Source organism: Armigeres subalbatus, chromosome 3, assembly GCF_024139115.2.
Source record: "Armigeres subalbatus isolate Guangzhou_Male chromosome 3, GZ_Asu_2, whole genome shotgun sequence".
In the NCBI taxonomy this organism is placed as follows: Eukaryota; Metazoa; Arthropoda; class Insecta; order Diptera; family Culicidae; genus Armigeres; species Armigeres subalbatus.
This window is the reverse complement of record NC_085141.1, coordinates 404,188,751-404,211,283: the sequence shown is the minus strand read 5'-3', so window position 1 is coordinate 404,211,283 and position 22,533 is coordinate 404,188,751. Positions and strand designations below refer to the sequence as shown.

General features: G+C 41.2%; 1 protein-coding gene across 1 annotated transcript in view; it reads left to right on the top strand.

Annotated features, from left to right (window-relative positions):
- Positions 1-22,533, top strand: part of LOC134227043 (uncharacterized) — a 386,403-nt gene that overhangs the window by 325,875 nt on the left and 37,995 nt on the right. The window contains exons 5-6 of the mRNA XM_062708245.1: positions 1,358-1,435; positions 2,644-2,832. Coding sequence (XP_062564229.1) covers positions 1,358-1,435; positions 2,644-2,832 — 267 coding nt within the window. The remainder of the gene's footprint in view (positions 1-1,357; positions 1,436-2,643; positions 2,833-22,533) is intronic.

Sequence of the window (22,533 nt, the reverse complement as noted above, 5' to 3'; positions counted from 1 at the left end):
GCAAGTATAATAGAGCACTATGCCCAGGGAGTCGTGAATGTTTCCAAACGAGAATCGAATTCGCCCTCTATAGATTTGTAATCTATCTACGGATTGGCAAGCTATTTACGAGCGACAAATCTAAACAAAAGTGAAACGGAGAATATCAGAACTGGCTTTAAAATTGCTGCGTGGTAGCATGCGTTAAATTTGGACTTGTACCTCCATCTAGTTCAATATACCTTTAGATAGAAAGATTATTTTTCTCATTTTTTTTGTTGAGTATTTTTTTTGGAAAATCGCAATTCAATATTTATATGCACTTTTTAATAACTGGAATTTGCTTATTGGCTATTAACGACACAAGTCTTCATTGTGAAAGTGGAATACGAGCAGCATTAATGTCGATTTATTCCATTTCACGATAAATACAACGCGGGACATCACAACAACTAATTAAACATACGATTCCATTGCGAAGATCATTAGTCACCGTCCCAGCAGAGTCGATGAAAATGCATTGATATTTAATAATCTCTCTTAATTAGCTTGTTCAGCACGACGCACTGGGCCTCCCACTATAACCCACTCTTCTCATGTCCCCACTGACTGCTTCAACCCCCCTCTGATCAGAGCATTAAAGCAAACGGACTCTCCGACACAATGTTATCGTCAAAACAGAATTATAAAACTTCACATGGAATCAATAACTGCACCGATTTCATTTAGGGTTGGGGCAATGGAAGAATAAAACTGAACCGATATGATGTTGCACTTCTCCCACCCTGAATTCCATCGATGATGGAAAAATTTCTGATGCATGGAGCGAAATAAAAAGCTCGTTGCTACCAATAACAATCCCTACGCGGAGGGCATTTATGATGCTCCACAGGTTCGTTGATTTCAGCATTATTGAATTGAATAGTTGTGATGGAGGACGCAAAACAATATAAAATGAAAACACTACAACGAACATCGACTCCTGATATGAATTAAAATGCCGTTACGTTTATTGAAAATGTATTGCTTTGTCGGGACATTCGCTTAGAAATCTGTTAAGCCTCTCCCTTGGAGTTATTTATTCAGAATGAATTGCTTACATAAGTATAACATTTCCCTTCTGCATAACAAATAAGAAATCAAAATCCGTTGTTCACTACAATATGCGTTAAATATAATTTTAGTCTTTTTGAGGAGATTTGGGGAATCAAAACCGTGATGTGCATACTAAATCAATCAAACAAAGTGGGCTATTATTAGATGTATTTTGCCCTTACAACTATTTGACTCATTTCAATTTTGATTCATAATAAGCCCCTGCAAAAATAAATACCTATTTGATTGATTCTAACAGATCTTTTCTCATTAATGTTTTTAGATCGGAAAATCGAATATGGAACGGAGATCGAGTTCCTGGATCCTACTGCAATAAAAATTTCTACGACTGTGACAAGCGGTAAGTTGAAACTCGTCCAAAAAAATATACCTTTCCTACTAATAAACAGTTTTGTAGGTATTTGCTAATATTTAATGGAATCTACCCTCATTCAAATTGCGCGCCAACATGAACTACGTCGCAATCTCCACTATATTCTCCCTTTTGTGGCCTTAAATAATCAACAACGGTACGCACTGAGCTACCGAATCTCAGCGAGTTGGTGACCCATGTTGGATAAATAATTACTCTACATTTCCCAGTGCCCCGCTGTGCTTCCACATTTCTGTCCGATACGAACCAGTTGGTCGAACTAGGAGACGGCCCGACGTTGACCCCCCCCCCTTCCACGAAACGAACAATTTATCGTTTTAAATGCCAAATCAGCAGTGGTGAACCGCCAGGGGTGCCTACTGTATTGGTGCTGGGTCAACCATCGTACCATTCATCGGCACCCACGGTATGCGATAGCCGGCGCTGTCATCTATCAGAAACCAACGTCCGCCACCCCCGCGCGGTTCGATCCGGGGCTTCCAGCGATGGCAAAATTTGCAACAATATGATAGTTCACCGAGCGAGCTGATGAGTGTCGAACTAGATTTGTCAGCAACCACATCGTATGCTGCTGCAGTTGACAGAGATGCGTACAGGGCACAAAATGCCTACCCTTTGTTCCGGGGCGTAGCGCGTGTGTTGCGGTAGATTGGGGTGTCCTCTGTAGATTGGTTTGGGACCGGTGGTCCAGCCCAGGCCTGTTTCGTTCGGAGTGTGTTCAGATTGTCTCTCAATAAATTAACCAAATTCGTTACACATCGTACGTACCGAAGGTACAGAGCCCAGTGATTGGCACTGTGCAGAAATTGGTTATTTTATAGATGAGAACAACTGAGTTATTTTGCATTTTCCTTGACGTGCGCAAAATGGTTTGATGCAGTTGACTTCAATCGTCAAAGTTTTAGCACAGTGCTCTGCTCACCCAAAACGACTCTGGTCGTTCATCGTGTCACACAACATCATTGGTTTCCAAAGGCATGCGAAAGCAGCCTCCACACTCCATTCTAATGAAAAATCGATTCCCACGCCCTCTCGCAACGCATCAAATCACTTCAACTAAACCAAATTTTCGCATGGAACCGAAAGCCCCGCCCCGCGTTCACCCCGCAACTGACCGCATATTGTTTGCCCTTTTTGTTTCTCTTTCACATGCTGCTGGGACCGCACCACACCAGAATCTGCCGAATACGATCGCCCAACTATCCCGGCATTTATCCACGCAATTTAACATGTAAATATTATATTAATCATCGGACGCCACCGAGCGGGCTGCATGCGATGATCGTCCTTCGGCAGCCCGACGGGCATAAATTAAACATAAAGGAGCAGGCGACACATCACGAGGCGAGCACCAGGATTTTGAGGTAATTTATAATTTAAGCTCTATCTCTGTCAAACACTCACTCTTTGTGCGGTGTGCAAAAGGTGACAGGCCGTTCGGGGATAGAAACGAATGAATGAGTGCTGTGGTGTAAGAATATACGTGCGTTGAGGTAGAGCCTTCTCTACTAATGTGCGATGAATGGAGTTTATTGGCTGAGAGTTTTTAGTTTGATTTTGGTGGGAGGTTCAAAAATGTCTGTATTCAGAGATGGAAGTGCTTCCCTACCTGATATTCTGATGTGACAGTTAATAAACAAGCTGTCTAGGTACTTTCTTTTCCATTAACATATCTTATCCGTTATTATTATAATCTGTTGCATATCATATTGATTAAAAATTGAAGGAACATTTCAAATCGTCTTCTAGGAACTAACTTACAATGCACTCTGCGTCTCAACTCGTTTACGAGGCCATTTTCTCATTTACGAGGAATGATACGTTTTATGCCAACACAATATTTTTAAAACAAAAAAGTTCTACAAAGTCAGGTAAAATCGAACTAGCTTCGTGAGCGAACTTTTTTTTCACTACGAGTTGAGTCAATTGGCCCTGACGGCAACGCGAAAACAAAATGGGGGCTGAGTGATGCTTTTTTATTTCAATTTTAAAATGCGGGTTTCAAGCAAATCATCTTGAAAATTGGATTCGATCGAGTCCGGAGCTCCCAGGTGAAAACCAGCCCCATAGGCCCCATCGGTGGAGACGCATGGTCGTCAGTGCAACTAATTAGTGACTTGCGTGGAGGGATTGAGTCGAACCATTTCGTAGGGGTCGTTATTGTGACCCAAATAGTGACTTGCGCGGTGCGGGTGAGAAGAGTTTTTTTCGTCGGTAACACAGTTACTTGTGCTGTGATAGTTGTCGAACTTTTTTCGTCGATGCGGTGGAAAGGCACAGTATTCAGTGAGTTTTTGTTGGGGCCAATTTTGACTGCAATTTCTTCAGAGTTTCGGGACCTGGAAGCATAGTTTCGCAAAGCAAACTTCATTTTCCGTCCGTGCCGTTTGGTAGTGTGCGCGGGTAAACAAGGAGGTGGCCTCGGGCCCTTCCGCCTAGGGGACCCAGGGGGCAATTACTGCAATATAACAAGCAGAATCGATGGACAATTCACCGGACGCAGACTCCCACGTTTTATGGATCCTGACAACACGTCCAGATCCAAGATGAATACACCACTAGGTGTTCCAATCTGCCAAATTTACGATTCAGAGCTATCTTGGATTTTAGTATGGGAGAGCCAGCTAGTTTGTTCACGTTTTGCAGTGTAAATTAATTTTTCACTCACGCCTTCTCTTCCATAAGCTTGGCAGATTGTAATCATCTTGTCCGGACGTCTGCAGGTCCTGCGAATTCAGGTAATAAACGGACCTCTCCCAGCCAATCAGCTATTGCTGCGCTGCTCCGTTGAAGACTTCCTTGGGGGATCAATTGATGGCCAAGAAAACCGTGACACTACCTACAACCTGAAGGTAAGAAACCCTGCCCATTACGCTGCTAACAATGGACAAATTAAGTGACGGTACACCCGTGTCTATCGTCGAGCATCCTTTCCTCGACTTGGTTAAGTGTGTGGTATCAAACATCGACTCTGTTGCCCTTCCCGACGATTACCTTCTTGGCCATTTGCAGGACCAAGGAGTACGCGACATCTACCGGATCAAGAAAAGGCTTCTCGATGGCAACATGATCAACACTGTCGGAGTTCGTTAATTTTGGATGATCAAGATGTCCCACAAGACACTATCCGAATCCGATGAGGTGTTACAAGTGCTGGAACTTCGGACACACCAGTAAGCGATGCCCAAGCAACGAACAAATCTGCGGCAACTGCGCCATGGGGTCCACGACGTTAGGCAAAAGTACGTTAGGCATAAGTACGTTAGGCATAATGGACGTTTGGCATAATTCTGCCTTCTTTATGTCATGGGCTGTTCTTTGGGTCATTTTATGCCTAACGTCCATTATGCCTAACGTACTTATGCCTAACGTCTTTATGCCTAACGTACTTATGCCTAACGGGGTATACCCGCGCCATGTGCCACCCCTTTGACGCCACACGGTGTAAAAAAATGGATTATTATCGAAGTTTCATGTACCTCTGATTTTTTTTCACAAAAAGTTAGGCAAAGTCATTTGAAATAAGACACGTGGTGTTTTAAAATATTTCATCGGCGATTTTTTGAAAAAAATGATTTTTATTGTTTTTTTTACCAATTTTCGGTATAAAAAGTTAATTGATAACTAAGCAATGAATGAATCATAGTAATTTACGCTCAAAATTATAAATATACACATTTGTAATATTTATTCATAGAAATCCAATTTTTAAACGGATCAAACATGTTGAAAACATTTATTTCTGTATTTTACGCGCTTAGAAGCATTTTTTGCGTATTTTTTTTATTTATGCATTCATCACAATCTTTTTCCAGCAATATCATCTATCTAGTCTTCATGAAGTTCTCTGCTCAATGTTGTATTTGCATTTTTTTTCTTCTTCCAACATTCGTACTAGATAGCCAGCCCATTGTCAGTCTGTCATATTTTAAAGGATTCTTAATACCGGATGAGCTAAAGTGAATTTCATTTCTGCATGTATGTTACGGAAACTAAGCTGCTGCTACACCCTCGACTGTCTCATATTTGATTCGGTCCATATCTGCGGGAGTTATTTAAGCTTTTATGGGCAGTAAACTGGTTTCTTACGTCTTAGAAGACCATTTTCACAGCAGCAATACGTCCTTCAACTTTACGGGAAACATCCCAAGTAATAATTATGGCTTTATAATGTTCTTGAAGGTAGCGATTTACTATTCAGGTGAGCTATGAATCCATTATAACAACAACGATATTACCTAAGGATCATTGTCCCACTTCACAAGCATTCCAAGGTAAACAATTTCCTTAGCACATCCAATCACATCTCTTACATATCCTCTTATTCTATTTCTATCCGTAACAATCTACTTCGTATTTCATTCACATTCACTACACATTCCTCTGTGATCGTTTCCAGCTCTGCTAAGACGATGTACATGGTTGCGTGTAGAGACAGAGATAAGTTTTATCTTGATTGTGCTGTGGTAGTGCTCGATGGGTTGTTTTTGAAGGTGTTGAAAATATGTTTACCTTGTAAATGCCGATTATAACGTTTCCTGTGAAGCATTTCTACTACGGATAAGGTTACCTTCGGCTTACGTAATCAGTTCCAGGACTAAGTTTGGCTTTCGAATTTTACGACTGGAAGGTGCTACGTACAATACTCAGTGAAAGGCCAGAAAAAAGCGTGAGGCACATACGCATGAGTTACGCGCTGTATCATATGTTCAAAAAAGAAAATGTTCTGAATCTTATAAAATACGGCGCACTTCAGTGGGCAAGTCATCTAGCACAAATGATAAAAGATAGAATTGTAGGTATTATATTTAACAGAGAACAGGATAGATGCCGTAGACAGATGATAATTGCTGAAAAACATTGTAACTAACGCAAAAAAAAAAACAAAAGAAAAAAATTTAAGAAACGCTTGACATTACATGAAAAAATGATTTTTTACCATTTTAGATCTGTTTAAATATTGGTTCTCTATACATAAAAACTACAAATTTGTATATTTCTAATTTGGTGGGTTAATTACTATGATTCATCCATTGCTGAGTTAATAATCGACATTGTATACCGAATATTGGAGAGAAAACAATAAAAATCACTTCTTTTTTTTTTTTTTTCAAAAAATCGCCGATGAAATATTTTAAAACGCCCCGTGCCTTATTTCAAATGACCTTGCCTAACTTTCTGTGAAAAAAATCAGAGGTACATGAAACTTCGATTATAATCCGTTTTTTACACCGTGCACCACCATAGTGATGGAAGAGGCAAGTAACATTCCGATCAATCGCTCACGATGCTTCTAGCCAATCTTTTGCAACTTCGGCAGAACTAAAGAGCACTTAGCCTGCGAGGAACCTCTGGCCACGAGGCCAAGCCAGCAACGATAGCTGCAATCGACTAAGGTAAGGGGCTTGCTTCCGGAAGAGCTCTAGGGAACCTCTCACAGCTTTTGTCACAGTTTTGCCCTGTCACCTCCCCCATCTCTGCCGACTATGGGTCCCAGACTCTACTCGCTGAATAGCCTGTCATCCATGCTGCAATGACATAGCACTCGACACACTACACTGGCCCTCCAGTGGAAAGTCAACGACCATTACAATAACCTGCACGACGTGGAGCTGCTAGTTTTGACCTCGGAGCCTGTAGCCATTATATCGTTGCTAACTATAGATCGCACCCTAGGTGGACGATTCAAATAGTTCGTGAAAGTGAACCAAAACGTCTACCAATCAGCCGAGGTTGGAGTACTAAGCGATGTCCCATCAACCGAAATCACCGCGAAAGCCGAATTCCCGGTAGTAGCAGTAAGACTGGAACAGCTGTTCCCGATAACCATTGCCTCGATTTACACACCCAGCTGAAAACAGAAGGACCTAGAAAGTAAGCTGGTAAATATTTTCGAGAAACAACCAACTCCGGTGATTGTACTCGGTGACACAAATGTCTACCACATCGCACTAACAACGCCCACGATAACAGCGTCTTCAACGCGGCTACAGAAGCAAGCTTAGTCGTACTCCAACCTTCCGCCGAGGGTATGTGGAATCTGCCTTAGATATCCCGTTAGCTTCGAACTCGGCCGCCGGAAGGCTCTTCTGGGCCACGGACGTTGATCCCAGGGGCATGGACCACGCACCCACCCTCGTGGCGCTTAACAACTCACCTCCAAGATTTTCCGACGCCCGCGCTGGCTTTACGAGCAAGCCGACTGAAGCAGCTTCCAGCAGGAGATGGAATGAGAACTACAGGAATAAACAGCAGCTACGAACCCTTCGAACGAAGATACCAAAAAGCCGCTCTAGCCGACTCCTCGGCCGATTATCTTCCTACCAAGAATATCCAGCAGACTTCCAAAGGAAACACCCCAACCCCTCAGCCGAAATTCTCATTTTCCGAGTTCTTCCAGGTGACGAAGCAAGCCTCAACCAGCCTTTTTCGCTTGAGGAGCTCGAGTTTGCATTGAGATAGGGGAAAGGGGAAATCCGCCGGACCCGACAACCTCGGATATCCGATGCTGAAGAAGCTATCCCCCCCCCCATGACGGAAAAGCTGCCCTCATTGAGGCGCATAACAAGGAGTGGCAAAGTGGGACGATTCCAGCTGAGTTACAGCAAATGGTTACAGCAAAATTCCAGCAAATGGTTACCGCCCGATTGAGCTGACCAACGTCAGGTGCAAATTACTAGAACGCATGGCAAACCGCAGGCTAATGCAGTACCTAGAAAGCACTGGACACTTAGATCACCGTCAACAGGCCTTCCGACCTGGAAAAGGCACCAATACCTTCCTGGCTTCACTGGATCACATATTCCAAGAAGCAAAGAATGCTGGGCACCACGCCAATAATGTGGTGTTTGTAGACATCTCCAAGGCCTATAACCGGACCTGGACACCACGAATCCTACAAAAGCTAGCACTCTGGGGGATATCCGGCAACCTTTTTCAGTTCATCAAGAATTTTCTACTAGAACGATGCTTCCACGTGCAGCTAAGAGCGCATACATCCATAACCGTGAAGGAGGACCAGAGTCTCAGTATTCGCCGTCACGCTTTTCCTTGTAGCAATGGAGGAAATGTTCAGAGACCTGCCAAAGGGAATCTTTGTCCTGGTGTACGATTGATCGCCGACTGAATTAAAAAAAAAACATTGTGAAACGCCTGTAAATCCCGGATCAACATGATCAAGCTTATTTCGAGGAGGAAACGCACCCGACTTCGCGTCGCCGACGCGATAATAACCAGCCGCCTACTATACAAACTTGAGCTCACGTCGATAAACATGCCCGAGCTCAAGCGCTCCCTCCCTCCCTCCCTCCCGCTCCTGGTCTATGACCGAGCCGTTAGGCTGCTCTCGGGACACCTTCCATCTACACCTGCTGCTCGCGTGCGCCAAATCCGGTGTTGTTCCCTTCCGCTTAACCCAACATACAACCCAACAACAGCTACCAAAAATCGCCAGTCTCCACCACCTGGTCGAGACTCGACCATACTTACGTAAAGTAGCAAGTGCAGAGCCTCTTCAGTCTTCAGCCAGCACATCGAGGCTCGATACCGATCAACGTCGACAAGATGCACGGACGGCTCTAAGGCCACAGGCAGAGTGGGAATTTTAAATGACTCCAGCGACAACCCATCCGCCTCCTACCGGCTAATGGACATTTGCTCCGTCTTCTCGGCGGAAGCTGTAGCAGTATTGCAGACTAAGTCTCCGACATCCTGGTCAACAACGGCTGAACAAGCCCCTTTCTCTGTCGCAACGTTCCAGCTGACGACGTCAAATTGTGGGTAAAGAACCAAATTTACACAGCATGGGCAAATGATTGTAAAAGACAGTAGAACGTCCGCCGCATGGTGAAAATCTCCAAAAACTGTGAAGATTGCAATACCCGCCTAACAGTGAACCACACAACTTCAACTCATGCCCGCTGTATCAGGAACCCCGCACTACGAACGACATTTCAAACACCTTCACAGCCTTGCAAAACGATAAAGTTAGAGAGCAACAAACAATCAACTTCCTTAAGGACTGTCATCTTTTCAACAAAATATAACGGCCACCACTGGACAATAAAACACAAGCAACCACCACGTAAATAAGGACGAAACCCGCAACTTAAGTGGACTCTCTTCGGAACTCGCAACTGTTAACAAGAACGGATACTTCTAGGTTTGAAAATCAATTAGATTAAATATCTTCCCTCGGTACCGTTTCCGGTCCGAACAATGCATAAAATTAAAAAATATAACGAAATGAAATGTAATTTTTTTATGATTTATTTTTTTTTCCTATTCTGCACCTTGTTAATAAAGACAATAATAATATTGAAGTACTAAAAGGTTGTAAGACTCTCATTGTGGAGCTATCGAAGAATAAGGTAGACCAGTTGAGTTTCTTCTCATTTCTTAGTTTATTGTTATAAAATGTTCCACTAAGTTGTAGTGCAGCTTATTCTAGTACATTTTGCTAAACAATTCTATATTTCTAAAGCTTTTTGGATTAGGGTGTCCCTCGAAAACTGCATTTTTCATAATTTTTGGTTTTATTTCGATTGTTCATGCAAGTCGTTTTCAGGAAACACTCAGAGCTAAAAAAATGAACTTATTTTTTAATTTATTATCTAATTGAATATAATTATATAAGTTATGGGACAAACGAATGGTCTTATAGCTTTTTGGTATGAGATCATTCGTTTGTCCCATAACTATAATATTCTTAAGTTAACGAAATGAATAAGTTTTGGAATGTATTTGGCTAATAACTTTTTTCTTATACATATCATTCAGCGCCTGCTTTGGCAATGTATTGGAAATATTAATAATAAATAACATTAAATTTGTTCACTTGTATTATGGCGATATCAGTGACGTTTATTGGCGGCGTTTGCAGAAATAAAATCGCAGCTATCGACGGTTTTTTTTTAAATTTTCCTGAATTTTCATAAATTTTATTTAAAATACGTGATTTAAGTTTAATTTATAAATGCGTGTCGCTGCGGCGGTTGTGGGTTACTGGGAGAATAACCATGAAAGAGACAGGAGGGCAAACCCCTAGTGAAAAAGTATTTCAAATGAGAAGTGATGACGAAAGAATAAACAAATGTGTTGGCAAAAGAATCGAAAGATTTTTACGAACGCGAAAATATTATCCAGTGATGGATGTCACGTTTCCGCTTGCTTCCTCTGATGGTTCCTTATGGAACTGAAGATTGTACCTGTGTGTGTGTTATTACAATCTAACTCCCACTGTCTGGCAGTGGCATTATGGATAGAATGTTCGTGCAACCATTTTGATTTTATATAATTGCAAGAATCTTAGATCCGGGAGCTCCCTGCCCTTGGGTTCAGAAAGGGTAAGGGCGCGTTCTGCCAACTTGGTCGAGGCAGATTTCAAGTGTGAACAAGTTACTACATGGACGTTCTAAAGTGCCTGAATGAAATGTGTAGCTTGTGAGGAGCCCTTGAAGATGTGATGTTGGATCAGTATCTTGAAATTAATCAGAATTTATAATGTAAATTATTATATTTTTTTAAATAACACTACTTTTTTCCGTTACGTATTTAGTATACTTGAGTTTTAACTAAAAACACAATGTCAGTTTTGATCACAAATACAATGTCGGTAGTAATTACAAACTTATACTTATCAGTATTTTTACTTGATTCGCGATCCTAATTAAAAACTCCGATATAATAATATTCATAGTTTATCGCGTGTATTCAGAATGTTTTGTTCAAAATTACAAGACCTAATAATGATCCATAATTCACATCCGCTGAACCATTCTGAACGGCCGTATTGAGAATATCACCTATAACATCTTCTCTGCTTAACTAACAGACGCGAGACGCCTGATGCTGGATTATCTGATTTTCCTCAATCTCTGGTGCTTGGCTTCCTGGTGGAACTTATATTGAGTATCCTTCGGAAAGAATCTGTGCCCGGGATGGGGAAGTCAATTAAGGCAACATTCGTTTGAACAGTGACATGTCTTTGTGGGCGGGGACTCGAGCTCGAGTGTCGATTTCGGGAGTCTGGTGGCGCTCTCGCGCGGACCAGCACTGTCAACAGCAGAGACCCTCGTGTGCGTGTTGATGGTGTTGGTTTGCATGGGAGAACTGTTGGTCGTCGGGTCGTCGTTTGGGTCTTTGTTTGCAGAAGCGTATGGGTAGTTTTGAGACTTTGGTCTTGAAATGATATTCTCAAGCATTTTTCTTACATTATTTCTCCCTCCCCTCGGATAGGTTAACTTGCCGCGATGGGTGGGCTTACGCCATTAGCACTGATATGGCAACCAAAGACATATCCTGTCGTGGTGATATCACATGTTGACTATTTTTTGTTTAATGCCACGTCACATATAATCTGACATTAATGCACTGATTTTACGCATGTGCATGTGATTCAACGGACATCGTATCTTGGAGCCTTGAATGGTGGTGCAGACAGGTAGAGGTCCTTTTCATCAGTGATAATGATCTCTGCTATGCGGCAATACTTTTCAGAGGCGTTCCCTGATGATGATGAGTCGTAGCCAAGCTTAAACATAGCTAGGTAGGAATTAACCAGTAGAAAATATCATCAAGACATTCTGCATTTTTTCACGTTTGCTTAACTCTTAAGCGGTATTTACTTATACGCTTGAACTAGGATACTTGCCTGAGAGGAGGTGACCTTTAGCAATAGAGACAATGAACTGACATCAAAACGTAACATAATCTACAATGAGTATAGAATTGAACTGAATAACGTAGGAAACATAAGATAACTAAGACAGACAGAGTAATAATGACACAGTGCGAAACATTCGACATAATTATGACTAGATTAACAGTAGATCCATAGACATAAAGATCTACCATAAGACTTCCTAACCCTATCAAAAATTCGAAGCTCAAGAAATGTCTGTGAAATTATTACCTGTTGAATTCTATTCGGAGGCGATTTCGAAGCTTTTGAAGACCAACAGGCCCATAGCAACAGTATTCGGTGTTGTTAAGTTGAGAATTTTCTATAATTGCTGGGCGCACGGTTCTGAAGTGTGGCCTGGTAAATAGACTAAATAGATTCCAAAATAAATTTTAAACGAGTCATATTTATCAAACTCTAGTGCGTTATTATTGTTTCAAAATGCACTTCTATTCGAGTTTTCTCTCTTTGTCATCATATCTACAATGAGACTGACTCTCGCGATAGATTTTAAGCTTATTATTTTTTGAGCTTCCTTGTTTGATGGAAACTGCAAATTTAGAAAAAAAAAATGACTGACTAGTTTTTTGTAGTAGGGATAGTAGTGATAATTGCTGATCTCGATGAAATTGTGAAAAAATGGTTGTTGATATGAAAATGGTGATGTTGTGTGGTTATGCAAGTGTTAGTGAAAAGGTTAATACACAAGTTGGTATTGGTGGTGTAGACATAGTGACAGAAGAAGCTAGGTAAAAGATAGAGTTGATTTGGGATGGGAACATGTTCGCAGTGAGTATGAAGAATGAAATGCAATATTGAGTTGAGGTGCTAGAAGTGGGAATTATTTTATAATTATACTAGAAATAATGTACATGTACATGTCCAATGAAAGCTAGTAGAAGTGTCGGTTCTTATATGATATATAACAGCGCTGTTTTGAAGATCGATTCATTGTGTGTGTGTTCATGACTGTAGATATTTGTGATGACAGGGACAATAGTAATTATGATAGTGATAGTGGTGAAAACGATAATAAGTGATGCTACCGGGATTATTTTGTAGAAAACTATTTGAATCAGGCCTTAACAGTGACCATTTGAGCAACGTAGCTTAGAAACGTCTGTTAATGATCAAAAATAGAGGCTCGTAGAAGCAAATTTAATCACCGGATCAACAGTGTTAAGTTGGAGTGATGAGTGATAGTTATAATGGTGAAAACGGTGATCATGTTATTGAAGGGGACTATTTAATAAAACTATTTGGATCAGGCCTAAAACAGTGACCATTTGAGCAACGTGGCTTAGGAACGTCTGTTATTGATCTAAAATAGAGGCTCATAGAAGCAAATTTAATTACCGTGGGGAATAACAGGGATGGACCCGGAGTAGAGTTTGAGTCGAGAGACTGCCAACGGGTTACATGAAAAAAAAAAAAAAAAAAAAAAGAATCTTAGATCCGGGAGCTATAGAGGGTGATAGCTCTATTGCAACTCCTACAGCCCATTTCAAGAACGCAAGCATTCCGAAGCTATAGTCGTGTACAATAAGCCCCGCGTGATTACATCCACATATCATAAGGATATTTGAAGTGTATGAACCGTGATACAAAATTTCAATCAAATACAACACTAAGAATGGAGATCCCGATCCGCAAACACGATCACTCCATATGAAAACAAATTCCTGGCCTTTTCAAGGGTGAAGTCAGTAAGAAGAAAAAGAAAACCCATTAAAAAATCACTTAAATAAAGAGAATAAAAAATCTGAAGGGTTATGTACAAGACACGACCGCCCAACGTAAACTACGTAGAACAGTCTGGTGCATTGAGGAATGTAGTCATATTTTAAGATAATTCATTCGATTACTTTTGTCACTGGTTTAGAACAAAATTACCATAACTAGAAGCAGCACACGTTGAGCCAATCTTGTTACAGTAACCATATTGTGAGAGAATTCGGGCATATATAAGTTACTGTGATCGATGTGCAATATGTTTGTTGCTGGGGGTGTATACTGGTGAGTGCGTTTACCACGATTTAGCGATTTTACGACAGACAGAAGAATCTCTGCTCTGGCTACGGACAAACAGGTGCCTCTGTCCAATGGTAGTCAGAGCATCGAGTCATCACTGGTGGAAGAATACGAGCCTTGGACCTTTGGCAGAATCTCCGCCTTCTGTTATTTGGAGTGACCAGGAATAGTTGGCAGAGAAGGGATAGTCGTATTGTTGAGTCCGACAAAGAAGCGCGAGTCGATAAAACCCGGTTGCGCCAACTAGAAATCAACAAATACTAGCCATGTACCGTTTTGACTCAAATTCCGAACATGACTCATATTCCGAACTTTAGCTTTTAAAAGCCCATTTTAACTTTATTCGTGTAATTTTCTCCACAGGAGTTTGAATTCGTTTGTTATCTTGATCCTCAGTGCGGAAAACCAATGACAGTTTTAGTTTAGAGCGCTAAAACGTTAGTGTTCGGAATATGAGTCATATTCGGGATTTGAGTCAGAATGGTACCAAATACCAAGCCATTCGGTTGAGATGCGCCAGAGTAGTAAACGCTACGGACGGGAATAGGGTATTTGTGCTATTTTATTACAATCTAACTCCCACTATCTGGCAGTGGCATTATGGATAACATATTCGTGCAACCATATTATTAATATAATTGCAAGAATCTTAGATCCGGGAGCTAAAAAGTAATAGTTCTATTGTAACATAGACTGAAGTGCATTCAAACTTCCTGAATTAAAATTGAAATCTTTTGATTTTGGCGCATATTTAATAATAAACATATAATTAACAATTTGCAGTTTATCATAAAATGGCTTACCAGTTTCCTAAGTTATCTTTGAATCGAACATGTTTGTTCATTTGCATTGCGATTATCGCATTATGACATTGCATTGCCGTTGCTAACAATCGATCATCCTATCTTTGCACAAATATGCGCTTGTATGTACAGGGGATGGACAAAATAATTAGGATAGGCAAATTTTGGGTAAAATTAGATGTGTTGTAACTATCTTAGTTTTCATCGGATTTTGACAATTCAGGCATGCCCGAACTAGAAAATTAATCCAGTTTGACGGTATGTCCATGGAACCGACTATGGCCACCGGATTCCGGAGATATTCCGGGTTTTTCGGAGGTAGGTTCAAAATCGTAAATTTGAGGTGAATATTAGGAGAAGTTGTGGTTAAAAATTGAATAATATTAGTAATCACAAATGAAGTAGGGCTCTTGCTGATTGGAACCATATATTGAGATTTGGAATCGGACCAGAATCAAGTGAGATATGGCCATTTCTTTATAATCGGTTCCAATCGATACTTATCAAAGGAATCAGGCCACAAATTCCATTGAATCTCGCTTTTTCATAGGTCGTCCACTATAATTTTATTCTAGAAGGCCTCTAATGTGTCAAGAATGAAAAACCAATTGAATAAACGGATCCTGGAGTTGCTGGGATGTCCCCGGGAAACCTGTGAATGGGGACATTTAAATTTTAGCACCAAAATCAGTCATTCGACGGCTCTTTTTTCATGGTTTTCGATCAGGAAGCGAAGTATGAATATAAAATAATCAATTGACGGTTCTGACCGCTTCCAGGACCTACGGATTGGCCCGGGGGAACCTGTTGAAGGGGACATTTAAGTTTTAGCACCAAAACCAGTCATTCGAAGGCTCTTTTTTCATGGTTTCCGATCAGGAAGCGAAGTATGAATATAAAATGGTCCAATGACGGCTCTGGCCGCTTCCAGGATCTACGGATTGGCCCCGGGGAACCTGTGGAAGGGGACATTTTAGTTTTACCACCAAAACCAGTCGTTCGACGGCTCTTTTTTTCATGGTTTTCGATCAGGAAGCGAAGTATGAATATAAAATGGTCCATTGTAGGCTCTGACCGCTTCCGGGATCTAAGAATTGGCCCCGGGGAACCTGTGGAAGGGGACATTTTAGTTTTACCACCAAAACCAGTCGTTCGACGGCTCTTTTTTCGTGGTTTTCGATCAGGAAGCGAAGTATGAATATAAAATGGTCAATTGACGGTTCTGACCGCTTCCAGGACTTCCGGATTGGCCCGGAGGAACCTGTGGAAGGGGACATTTATGTTTAGCACCAAACCCAGTAATTCGAAGGCTCTTATTTCATGGTTTCCGATCAGGAAGCGAAGTATGAATATGAAATGGTCCATTGCCGGCTCTGGCCGATTCCAGGATCTACGGGTTGGCCCCTTGGAACCTGTGGAAGGGGACATTTTAGTTTTAGCACCAAAACCAGCCATTCGACAGCTCTTCATTCATGGTTATCGATCAGGAAGCGAAGTACGAAAATAAAATAGTCCATTGACGGCTCTGACCGCTTCCACGACCCACGGATTGCCCCCGGGGAACCTGTGGAAGAGAACATATTAGTTTTAGCACTAAAATCAGTTATTAGACGGCTCTTTTTATAGGTTTTCGATCAGGAAGCAAAGTATAAATATGAAAGGACCATTGAAAGCTTTGACCGCTGCCGGGACCTACTGGTTGCCCCTGAGGAACCTGTGGAAGGGGACATTTTAGTTTTTATACCAAAATCAATCATTCGACGAAGAGCTGTAGAATGATTGATTTTGGTGTAAGCAATATAAGCAAAGTATGAATATAAAATTGACCATTGATGACTCTGACCGCTCTCAGGAACTACAGATTCCCCCCGGAAAACCAGTGGAAATAAACATTTAAGTTGCAGCACCAAAACCAATAACTCGACGGCTTTTTTTCGTGATTTTTGATCAGAAAGCGAAGAATGAGTATAAATTGGAGCATTAATGGATCTGACCGCTTCTAGGACTTACGGATTGCCCCCGGGGAACTGTGGAAAGGGACATTTTAGTTTTAGCACAAAAACCAATCATTGGACGGCTCTTTTTTCTTGGATTTCAGAATGTGAAGTATGAACAAGAAATGGACCATTGACGGATCTGACCATTTACTGGTCCTACGGATAGCTCACGGGGAACCTGCCTACTTCATACTTCGCTTCCTGATCCAAAGCCATAAAAAAAGTCGTTGTACGACTAGCTTTGGTGCTAAAACTAAAATGTCCCCTTCCACAGGTTTCCTGGGCCAATCTGTAGGTCCAAAAAGCGGTCAGAGCCCTCAATGATCCCTTTTATATTCATTTCTCGATTCCTAATCAGGGAAGATCCATGAAGTACGTTACGCAAAAATCGGCGATTTTCAACCACCCCTCCCCCCTTCGTGACACTTTTTGAATTAAACCTCTAGAATTTTTGTATGAATCGTCACACTGCTCGTTGTATGAATCATCACACACCAATCGAAAAGAGCCGTCGAATGACTGGTTATGATGCTTAAAATAAAATGTCCCCTTACACAGGTTCTCCAGGAGCAACCCGTGGGTCTTGGAAGCGGTCAGAATTGTCAATGGACCATTTTATATTCATACTTCGCTTCCAGATCGAAAACCATGAAAAACGAGTCGTCGAATGACTGGTTTTGGTGGTAAAACTAAAATGTCCCCTTCCACAGCTTCCCCGGAGCTAATCCACAGGTCCAGAAAGCGGTCAGAGCCGTCAATGGATTATTTTATATTCATGCTTCGCTTCCTGATCGAAAACCATGAGAAAAGAGCCTTCAAATGACTGGTTTTGGTGCTAAAACTAAGATGTCCCCTTCCACAGGTTCCCCGCGGCCAATCCGTAGGTCCTGAAAATGGTACAAGCCGTCAATGGACCATTTTATATTCATACTTCGCTTCCTGATCGAAAACCATGAAAAAAAAAGCCCTGGAAGGACTGGTTTTTGTGGTAAAATTAAAATGTCCCCTTCCACAGGTTCCCCGGGGCCAATCCGTAGGTCTTGAAAGCGGTCAGAGCCGTCAATGGATTATTTTATATTCATGCTTCGCTTCCTGATCGAAAACCATGAAAAAAGAGCCTTCGAATGATTGGTTCTGGTGCTAAACTTAAATGTCCCCTTTCACAGGTTCCCCCGGGCCAATCCGTAGGTCTTGGAAGCGGTCAGAACCGTCAATTGACCATTTTATATTCATATTTCGCTTCCTGATCGAAAACCATGAAAAAAGAGCCGTCGAACGACTGGTTTTGGTGGTAAAACTAAAATGTCCCCTTCCACAGGTTCCCCGGGGCCAATCCGTAGATCCTGGAAGCGGCCAGAGCCGTCATTGGACCATTTTATATTCATACTTCGCATCCTGATCGGAAACCATGAAAAAAGAGCCTTCGAATGACTGGTTTTGGTGGTAAAACTTAAATGTCCCCTTCAACAGGTTCCCCCGGGCCAATCCGTAGGTCCTGGAAGCGGTCAGAACCGTCAATTGATTATTTTATATTCATACTTCACTTCCTGATCGAAAACCATGAAAAAAGAGCCGTCGAATGACTGATTTTGGTGCTAAAATTTAAATGTCCCCATTCACAGGTTCCCCGGGGATATCCCAGCAACTCCAGGATCCGTTTATTCAATTGGTTTTTCATTCTTGACACATTAGAGGCCTTCTAGAATAAAATTATAGTGGACGACCTATGAAAAAGCGAGATTCAAAAGAATTTGTGGCCTGATTCCTTTGATAAGTATCGATTGGAACCGATTATAAAGAAATGGCCATATCTCACTTGATTCTGATCCGATTCCAAATCTCAATATATGGTTCCAATCAGCAAGAGCCCTACTTCATTTGTGGTTACTAATATTATTCAGTTTTTAACCACAACTTCCCCTAATATCCACCTCAAATTTACTGTTTTGAACCTACCTCCGAAAAACCCGGAATATCTCCGGAATCCTGTGGCCATAGTCGGTTCCATGGACATACCGTCAAACTGGATTAATTTTCTAGTTCGGGCATGCCTGAATTGTCAAAATCGGATGATAACTAAGATAGTTACAACACATCTAATTTTACCCAAAATTTGCCTATCCTAATTATTTTGTCCATCCCCTGTATACCGCCGACTGCGGTCACTGCTCTGGCCCTACTTTTTGTGCGAAGCACCGCACAAAAAGAAGAGCCCAAAAACCAACTACACTGAACAACGGCCGAATGAGACTCACGTTGCGAACGGGAAAAAGAGGTGCTGCCAAAATGGTCCAATACCCTACTTTAACGTTGATAATCAAGTGTTTCAATATAACTGGAAAATTGGTGGAGAGTTTCCGAGTCGATTGATATATAAATCTCAAAAATCCATCGAAAGATGAATGCGCTATTAACGTTCAAAATCTTACATGATTTCGTGACGGTCTCGGATTTGGAAATTTTCATTTGTCACCCTGTATCAGAGTCTTCCCCTTAGACGTAGTTTACGTCAAAAAAGAAAACCCGGAAAGGGTAAACAGGAAATTCAGCATCGCTGTTCAAGTCTTCTAGCTGGCGTTTCTCCTAGGAACATGACAAGGTTCTTTCTTTGGTATCTGCACCATGCTCAGATCAAAATAAATTTTTTTCCTGCGTCTACTTCCTGGTAGAACAATTTCTTCCTTGGCCACATCCGTTAAAAACTTTTCACGCTTCTCACACCACATGCTCCAGAATTTTGTTGAACTTTAGCAACCATTAACACTGGACAGAGTTTAGCCATGTTTCGGGTTTTCAGGTAATTTCACTACAGTTTTCTAATAAAAATTAAATGGGAAGATTCACAAAAGAATGGCATTTTTTTAACCGCTTCGCATGTTTAAGTCCAAAATGCTGAAGGTGGAAAAATTGACAAGTAAAAAATCAAATACGTCTTTTCTTGGGCACAGCACACTACGTTTTTTCAACATTTTGAAGATTGTACCTAACTTGAAAATATGCAGATAAAATTAGTGAGGAAGTTCAAATTAGTAGTTCGTGCATGATCTTGATCACCATGGTTGAATCCCATGTTAGATAAACATAAATTCTCTTTAGATCGAATAAATCATAATGAACTGCCTCATACCCTTTCTATGTGCTCTCTGAACTCTCAGAAATGTTTGATCCTATGGAAAAACAAATAGTACTTCATCGATTTCTTCCGATGTGCAAGGTTCTCCTCTGGCCATGTAACAGTGATCCTGACGCCCACGACATGGTATTAGGTCACAAAGATGTATAACTCAACACGCATTACACCCAGGTTTTTTACGCAGTTGGAATTCATTAATTTCTCGGTCAACCTTAACTTTCATATTTCTTTTCCTGAAACTAAGATGATTCTATTAAATCAATAAATTAAATTAATGTAAACTGCACTCGTTTTTCTTATTTTATGTACCTTATGGAAGATCCATTTATTCTTCTTCTTCAATGGCTCTACATTCCAACTGGAACTTGGCCTGCTTTTCAACTTAGTATTCTAAAATCAATTCATCTGTTATTAATTTAAAGCTTTCCTATGCTCGCAATTGCATGAGTATGGCAACTTGCCACTGGCAAGTATAATGGATACATTATGCCCAGGAATTCGAGAATGTTTCCCACCCGAAACGACCGGAACGTAAATCGAACTCGCCATCTCCGGATTGGCAATCCTACGCCTTTGCTCGCAAGGCTACTGGAGACTCCAATCTATTAATTACGTAACGCAAAAAATGGCCATTTTCAAAACCCCCTCCCCCTATGTCACACTTTTTGTATGAACCATTGACCTTTTTTGTATGGATAGTCACACTTCGGATAACCCCCCGCCCCCTCTAAGCGTTACGAAATTAATGGATGCTCCCTTACCTATGCTAAATCAATGAATTGCTTGGTCCCCAATATGCAATTAAATTTCGATTTCCACAAATAGTCACCATCCCGTCGATGGATCCCGGAAATTTTCCAATAACCCCAAATCAATTTCCTTCGCAACCAATATGGAAGCAACTTTGTGTCGTGTTAAAAGCGTTCTTTGACCAGAAAAAAAAGACCTAATAATAATAAACAAGGGAATTGGCCAGTAACGACTGTTCCTGGCAACGCCAGCTTAATTACTTCCATCGTCATACGCTTTTGTCTGTGCATCGGTGCCTGTGGGCCCAATATCGTTCCGGTTCGGCACACAAAAATGCAATAAACTGCTGTTGACGCAATAAACTTCTCGGTAGCCGCAGCCACTCAATCACGTTTATGTGTAAACATACACACATTCTGCACTGGCTGACTATCTCCGACAAAAACTGTACACATGTGGGATCCTTTCTCTTCGGTGGATATCGAATGCAAAGTATTAATATTTGCGTGAACACCGGCTTTGATCAGCGTTCGTGGAAGTAGGAGTGCTTTGAAGCTTATATTGGGCTAACAAAATTGTCTTTATTTGCATAGAGTAAAGATAATCTGCGCTGGGGCGGAAAATTGATGAAAGTTTTGCTTCCATCGCACATTGTTCGAATTAACTTGCTTACCTATATCGCGATTGCTCGAATGTACTGCAATATTGTTGAAGCCTTTTCACCTTATGATTGTGTTTTCCGAGATTATCGAGACAGCATGCATCCCTAATTAATGTTTCTTGTTTTCGAGAATACCAATAGTAATCAATTTTTCGCTGATGCTCATAAAATTCGTACTGTTGCAAGGCACAATTAAACAATATTATTTTTTGAAAGTATATTATTTGAAACATAAATGGAATGGTTATCGAGACTTTCTTCATTTATAAACATTTTCAGAGAAATCGAAAAGAAGTTCTCCACGAATCAAATAATCCTTTTGGGACCTTCTCTGATTCGGCAGTAAGACGCACAGCCGCAAAACAAGTTAATAACTGTGGAAGTGCGTAATGAATTCTAAGCTGAGAGGCGGATGTGCCCCAGCCAAGAGATGCGTATCCTAGCCACTGAAAAGTGAAATGGTATTTCAGAAGCTCAATTTTGGATCATCTGAAATTAATTCCCAATGCTCATAGTTTTCAGATCTCTAAATGATCCTTGAACTTCTTCCTCTCAAAATTTGAATACTACCTTCTGTTGTTTCCTGAACGATTTGATATACGATCGAAAATCCCACGCGTGCATAAAAGCATATGTTTGTGAGTGGATTTGCCTCCTTATGTATCGTAAGACAACGATAATTTCTCGTTAGTAGTACCCTTGATGCTTCGCAAACAACCGCCAATCCTTGGGGAGTGGAAGGAAACAGATACGGCGAGGTCTCGCTATTCATCGAAGCAGCAACCTCAAATCACATGTTTACCACCAGGAATACGATAAATCTAATTAAGCCTCTTCTCATTAACATCAGTGCGGAGTAAACGTTTGAGGAGTCTTCACTCGTCATCTTGGCAGCAGCAGCAGCAGCAGGTCTACACTGATGCGAGCAGTCAAGACAAATATTTATCGTCATGATTTGCCATAACTGGCATCACACACACATGCACGTATGGAAGATCCTTCACGAGAA